Source organism: Bos javanicus, chromosome 9 (genome assembly GCF_032452875.1).
Source record: "Bos javanicus breed banteng chromosome 9, ARS-OSU_banteng_1.0, whole genome shotgun sequence".
NCBI lineage: Eukaryota > Metazoa > Chordata > Mammalia > Artiodactyla > Bovidae > Bos > Bos javanicus.
Window position 1 is genome coordinate 33,962,477 of NC_083876.1, and position 7,452 is coordinate 33,969,928.

The 7,452-nt window shown below is 37.3% G+C and overlaps 1 protein-coding gene across 1 annotated transcript in view; it reads right to left on the reverse strand.

Moving 5' to 3' along the window:
* KPNA5 (karyopherin subunit alpha 5) overlaps nucleotides 1-7,252 on the reverse strand; it is a 50,811-nt gene extending 43,559 nt beyond the window's left edge. The window contains exons 1-4 of the mRNA XM_061427490.1: nucleotides 6,617-7,252; nucleotides 1,862-1,995; nucleotides 426-527; nucleotides 216-315 (exon numbers count right to left, since the gene is read on the reverse strand). Of these exons, the coding sequence (XP_061283474.1) occupies nucleotides 216-315; nucleotides 426-527; nucleotides 1,862-1,995; nucleotides 6,617-6,620 (340 nt within the window). The 5' untranslated portion in view covers nucleotides 6,621-7,252. The remainder of the gene's footprint in view (nucleotides 1-215; nucleotides 316-425; nucleotides 528-1,861; nucleotides 1,996-6,616) is intronic.
* Between the last annotated feature and the right edge of the window lie 200 nt (nucleotides 7,253-7,452).

Below are 7,452 nucleotides of genomic sequence, written 5' to 3' on the forward strand. Positions count from 1 at the left end.
GCTTCTTTAAATTCTTTTACATTTGCAGATATTCTACAATCAACATGTGTTACTTTGACAGTATAATGGTTTTAAAAAAGAGATTATAGAAAAAATTAAGACGTACTGGCAAAGAGTCTTAAAATTTAAAAAAAAACTAACAAAATTGCACTACAAATTCCTGTAACATCAGGAAATAAGTAACATCAAATAAGCACACTGAAAATAATTCTTGCCTTTAGAAAGCAGCTTTCTAAATTTCTGTGTAGCTGTTAGCTGTTGATCAGCATTATTAGAAAAAATCATCTGAACCATATCTGAAGTAATAACTTCTTCCTAAAACACAGAAAATATAATTATTATCCAAACATTTTAAATTAATAATTTTGCAGTACATCTCTGAAATACTGAAGAAATATAATTTGAAATACATTTGTAATATCTACCTCTGGAATGGGTACAGTGGAACTGATGTCTGGATCCTGGATAGGATTTTCTAACATAGATTCATCATTTCTGGGCAAAGAGACATTTCTGCGTTTGAATAACTATAATAAAGAGAAATAATACATTAAGTTTTCCATAAAACCCTAAATTCCCATAGAATTATTTTTTCCTTTAAGTGAACAAAACAATCATTTTATCACTTAAAGTTCCGAATATTTTAGTATTTTGTAATCGCCATACCATAAACACCTAAATTATTCAAGAGAAGTTAAACATCTGGGGCTAGATTAGCTCTTGTCCTATAGACTGCTTTGGGACATTCTTAATCTCAGGTCTTTTAACCAATTTCCAGTACCATAAACAGAACACACATTTATATTTTACAGCACTTAGAAAAACACATATGCCTACACTGAATTATGAGATATCTAAGAAGAAAAGCAGATCTGTTATATGAGTGAGATAATGTGATATATTAACAGAGCCAGTATATCAGACTAACAAGTAACAAGAACAACTCTCAGGAAAGATGACCCTATGCTTAATAACTGAGTGAACATAAAGAAAAAAAAAAAAGAGAGGAAGAGAGAGACATGGTCAAGTCGCAGAGCAAGATTTACAGGTATATTTCGTAAATCAAAACTGATAAAAAATCTGGTATCATAATCTTTTTGATAGCTAAATAAAATTCTGCTCTTCCTCAGTCTCTACACAGTTCTTTTCCTATTCCTTTATTTAACAGACTTTTTTTTCTTAAGTACCTACTGTAATATAGTAGAGACTATGTTAGATGCTATAAATAGGGGGGATAATCATATTTCTAAAACAGGCCTTTTTTAACTTTCTACATTGCTAGTCCCTTTTACATAGTGGTTCTAATTCATGTATGTGAGGACCATACCCTTCTACTTATTGATGAATACTTCTAAATTTCAGTGTGTCTTGGAATGAAACATGTGGAGATGCATTCTTTTAAATGAATTTTTCTATTCCTTATGTTCCATATATAAAGCTCAAACAGAGAAGGCTAAGAGGTCTGCCTGATGAGACTATAGGAGAACAGTATGAGTAGCATAGGAAAATGATTATAATTAACTTAGGGGCAAGGGTTATGAAAACCACAAAGTGACGAATACAGTTAATGTTTTTCTAGGGGGCAAATTTTGCAACACTGAGTGGAAGTGATACAAATAGGCTCAAGAGTAAATATGTCTTAGCGCTGGGGTAGAAATATTGACATAAAAGGTTCATCAATGGACTAGAAAAGTCATTCTTGTCAGTGATTAAAATAGCACAGGATTCTGATTCATGAATTTGCTAATATTACTGGATTCTAATAAAAATATATTTATATTCAATTTCCTAGAAAAAAATTTTTCATTTAAAATTATCTAAAAATTAGCAATAACAGAATTAAATATTTTAAGACACCTACCTGTTCTTCTCTTTTTTGTTTTCGAAGCTGTATTCCTTCTTCTTCTCTTCGTCTACGCATCTCCTGGGGGTTTAGGGCTTTATTCTTATAACTTTTCATTCTATAGTTATCTTTCCCTGGACTAGCCATGGCATCTTAAGATTAGGAGTGAAGAAAATAGGTATCAATTACTTTCAAAATAACATGAGATGTTTACTCTGGGGCAATAAATTCAGGCTCGTGGATTAAATACACCAATAAAACTCATCCTGAAAATTATGTACAATGAATACATCCTCTCACCTCCACATCAAAATTGGAGGAAAATAATCAAATGTTTTAGGACTTCACTATCAAACAAATAATAGATTTTGGTCTAAACACAAAGTCATTACCATAATTTCACTGATTCGGAGAGGCACTCTCCTATCCCTGGTATTTTAACCTTTCTATAAGTGAGGTGCATCTTAAAATAACTGTTAGCCAGGAAACAGTCATGAAAACAGTTGGATAAAAAACTTCTAAATCACAGCTTCTGGAAAGATCAAGAAATAATCAGCAATGAATTGTCTTATTTTCAATAAAATACAGCATCAAGTTTCAGTAAGCACACCGTATGTATTTATTGGTGTCTGGCTTCTTTCATTTACTTAAGGAACTGCCTAAAGAACTAAAACCACACAGGTCAGGACTTGACTTATGACTACAATACCAATTTTCAGTACTAGAGTATAATCAGTTCATTTAAAATACTGAAATATTTCTATATTTTAAGTAGTTTTATTATACATATTTTTAAAATTAACACATAAATATTTTATAAATATACAAAACATATAAACATAAAATATATTTTAAAAGGGGCAGGAGATAAAACCAGAAAGGTAGGTAAGGTTGAAATATATAGTTCCTGCAATCTAGCTGAGAAATCTGGTCTTGATCCTAAGGAGAAGAATTAAGAAATTAAAGAGAAGGTTGTTTCAAACATTGATGATAAAAGACCTAAAGTAAATTAGTAGCTGCACTGAAAAACACAGAAGACAGACTGATTCCAGAAATATTTCAGATACTGATTCAATAAGAATTAGAGGCCAAGTGAGCATAAGAAATATGTGCTAAGAAAGAGAAAGGAGTTGAGGATGATTTCATGGTTTCCAGCATGAACTCTTTCAGAATAATGACAAAATAACCCAAGAAGGGAATACAGATGGAGGACTGGCGTAGTGGTTTTGTTTTCTTGCCTCCTTGTTTTTGAGATGAAAACAATGAATTCAATTATTTTATTTTTCACTTACACACAGCAAAAATCACTCAGTACACAGTTCTACGAACTTGACACAATGCTCAGGCGTATAACCAACATAATTAAGATACAGAACAGCTTCATAATTCCCCCCAAAACTTCCTCATGCTGCTCCTATTTAGTCCTTCTCCTACTCCTAAAACCTGGCAACCACTATTTCCATAGCTCTGCCTTTCCCCAAATTTCACATAAATGAAATTACAACAGTATATAGTCTTAATTGTCTTCATTTAACATAGTGTATCTGTGAGTCACCATAGTGTTGGCATGTATCAAAATTCATTCTTTATTGTTTAGCAATATTCTATTGTACAGATATACCACAGTTTATTGATTCACTAGCTGAAGGACATTTAGGTGGTTTCTAGTTTAGTGAAGGTGAAGTCGCTCAGTCGTGTCCAACTCTTTGCGACCCGGTAGACTGTAGCCCACCAGGCTCCTCTGTCCATGGGATTCTCCAGACAAGAATACTGGCGTGGGCTGCCATTTCCTTCTCCAGGAGATCTTCCCAACCCAGGGATCGAACCCAGGTCTCCTGCATTGCAGGCAGACACTTTACCCTCTGAGCCACCAGGGAAGCCCTGGTAGTTTTCAGTTTCTAGTTTAGGGCAGTTACAAATAAAACTGTTATAAACACTCATGTACAGGTTGTGTAAATATAAGTTTTCATTTCTCTCAGGTAAATATCTAGGAGTAGAATCTATGGATAACAGGACAAGCATATGCTTCACATTTTATAACTGCCATTCTGAAAAGTAAGTATACCACTTTGCATTTCCATTAGCTATTATTGTTGCTCTGTATCCTGGCTACCCTTGTTAGAATTTTGTTATTGTTTACTGCAGCAACTCTAATGATGTATAGTGAATTTAATCTTAAATGTGTTAAATTTATAGTACATAGAGCACAAACAGAAGGTTTTGATTTATAAATGGTTAAAAATTATGAGTCAAACTCAGGAAAAGAGTATTGAATGATCATACAAGAGCACTAGAGCTATAAAAGAAAGACGCCCAAAGGATGTCTTAAGGATGTTCACATTTCCATGGAAAATGGAAAACAAAGGAAACCAAACATAAATAGAAGGATCAGAAGAAAATAAGAGTCCTGAAAAAGAAGGGAATTTAAAAGATAAAGAAATATTTCAGTTGCAGTGACCCTAAAAAAAAAAAAAGTCACTCAATTTATTCATTCATTGATTTATCCCGCAAATATTTAAGTGTCTACAATAAGTCAAGTGCCACAGGAAGGTAGACTTGATAATCAGGTCACTGGTAAAGTAAGAAAAATTTCTTTAGTGGTGGAACTAAAGGTAGAATGGAAAGGGCTGAGGACTTTACAATGATTTAAAAAGTACTTTGCACCTCTTAACACATGTATATAGTTGTGCAATTAAAATACATGTATAATCAACCAATATCTCTTTATAAAATAGTCAATAAATTAATTTTAGCAATATTGTGTGCACCTACAAATACCTATGTCTAGAAACAGTTCAATCTAACTTTCTTAATAACAATGTTTAGCATTATTCTCTATTTTATATATAAAAGCTCTGTTGCACTAATAAAAGCTTAGGCTCTTGGAAGGGAAAAACAAAGTTAATTACCGAGCAAATGGCTTCATATTTATTGTTGAATTACACTCAACAGTATAAAATATCTTAGCAAAATGAAATGTTCGCAGCAATAAACCTCTTTACAATATTTACCACCTATGCATTAGGCATCTTCTAGGCCACTGGCTTCTAAACTTTTGATCACATATCCTATGCACACAAAATACATTTGGGAATTCACCCTCAATATGCTTGTTTATTTATATATGCATATTACTAACTTAATAAACTATCCACTTATAAATTCACAGTTTATTAAAAAAAGAAAAGTTTTAAAATATAAGCAGAAGTTCTAATATTTTCTCCCCACATCTGATTGAATCACCTGTGCCTCCCAACACACACAGCAGACAGTACTCATAAGACCATCAATCTAGGCAATGACAAATTAAAATCTTTCAGTATAAATGCTAACCAAATAAAATCTCGCCCCAGCAACTCATATATTGTTTGTTTTCCTTCTATAGTACTAACTTCTTGTCCCTTATTTAACATCTGCATCCTCACTGCAGTTGCTTTAAAGGGGGTAAGTTCAAGGAAAATGATTTTTTAAAGCTGCCTCACCCAAGGGGATTTTCTTTCTCTGGAATATAGCTTAAAAGACAGTACTTCAAAGCCTGCTGTCTCATACAAGTTATTTCAAATATAAGAAATGCCATTCAAACACTATAAAGTTGCCAGAGGATTTTTTTCAGTCATAAGCTTGTTTTTGACTCCGCTCTTTGAAAAAACTGTGCGGAGGTTGGGCAAATAACTGGAATCTGAACTTTTTCTAATACATATTAACGGAATTTCTTGTCTCCATAAAGCCTGCGTTTCTATGGGCTTGGGTGTCTGTTAGTAAAATGACAAGATCAGTACAAAGGGGAAAGTGCAGCAACCAGAGCCCCTACAAGCAAACAAGCAGTACTTGAAGATCTAAAGGACAGAGCCATTTCCTGTTTACCATGAGAGAAAGTCACTTTTTAAAATAAAATATAAATCATGGAATGCTGTAACTAAGAGACATCAGATCAGAAGGTTTTTTTAAAGAAGTGTTCAAAAAGACAAAGAGTAAATGCCAGTGTCATATTCTTCTGAAGTAGCACTATCCTTTCTCACAGCTTTCAATTCCTCTCATCTCTCATGTCTTGTGCATTAGTGAGGAGACACTATTAAACTGTCACCTTGGAAGTGAGCTAACTGAAGCATCTAACCCGCGCTGGCCCGCGTCAGGACTGAGCCCTTCCAGGCATCTGCGCCAGGTGGACGGCAGCGCTGGCGGTAGAGGGTGCGACACGTAGGCCCCTGGGGCTGAACCTGCCTTATTCTGGACACGAAGGAACTTCTAACAAGCTGAGCTGCGGAAAAGACTGCTGAGCCCCTGAAGTGACAGGCAACGTCTGTTAAGACCGTGTACCGAAAAAAAAAAAAAAAAAGAACTGCCGAGAGACAGCGGAGCAGAGCGGCGAGAGGATCCTGTGCCTAAAGCTCCTGAGCATCAGCCTGGCTCTCGGAGAGGCTCTGAGCTCCCTGCGGCTTCGCGTCCTCAAGGGAAAGGTCTGGCCGCCACGCCCCCGCCACTGCTGTCTCCCTCTGGAAAAGCTGAGAGAACCCGGCCCGGCCCTGAACCCTTTGTTGCTGCTGCTACTGCTGCTAAGTCGCTTCAGTCGTGTCCGACTCTGTGCGACCCCACAGACGGCAGCCCACCAGGCTCCCCGGTCCCTGGGATTCTCCAGGCAAGAACACTGCAGTGGGTTGCCATTTCCTTCTCCAATTGTAGTGGAAGATAAAAACAGTGGCCTCAGGAACTAGTAGCTCCCGAAAGGACCAAACCCGAGGCTCACCCCACCTGGTGTGTGTCACTCCCACTTACCCATTAATGTGGCACTAGCCGGCGCCCTGACTTCCCAGTCCCCGGCTGTGGTGGCTGCTGCGGTAACTGTGGGGTCAGCACTCCGCCCCTAGCGATGAGTACAGAGACCAGGCTCACAACTCAAGATGGCGGCCTCCTGCGCCCCTTACTCTAGACCCCTAAGTCTGGGCTCCCAGAAGCCCTTGCACGCGGCAGCGGCGGCGGCGGCGGCAGCGGCGGCAGCGAAGCTGCAGCACCGACAGGCAGGGGGGCGGAGAGAAGCGGACGCCCCAGCCCCACCCACTCATGGAGAATCCGGCGACTCTGGACTCTGGGATTTTAACTCTGTGCGTTGCTGTGGCAGAAGTGTGTCCTACTGCCCTGCCAGCAGTAGCGCTCCCTGCCAATTCTGTCATTCACCCGTTCGTTCTTTTGTTCATCCATACATCCAAGCTTCCATCCATTCATTTATTCATTTTACAACGTAGTATTGACGGAGGGACTAATCTGTGCCAGACTTGATTTGATGTTGGAGGTACAATAGTGTACACAACGGATAAAAATCCTGACCTCGTGGAGCTTCATTTTCTTCAACTTCATTCACTTCTTCCTACCTTCTCTGCTCATTTGTTTCAACCTTTCAGTTGAAAAATTTTGGATGCCGTAAATCTGTGGATTTTTTTTTTTTTTTTTGCAAAATAGTAGCCACTGATGTATGAAATAAATAACTCCAAGTAAAGTATTCTTAATTTATTATAACACACATATAGCCTTGTTCAACACATGATTCAACCTTGGGGTTGAACAAGCAGTATTGAAAACAGATTGTTTATGTAGTGCAAGGCACAGAATATGCA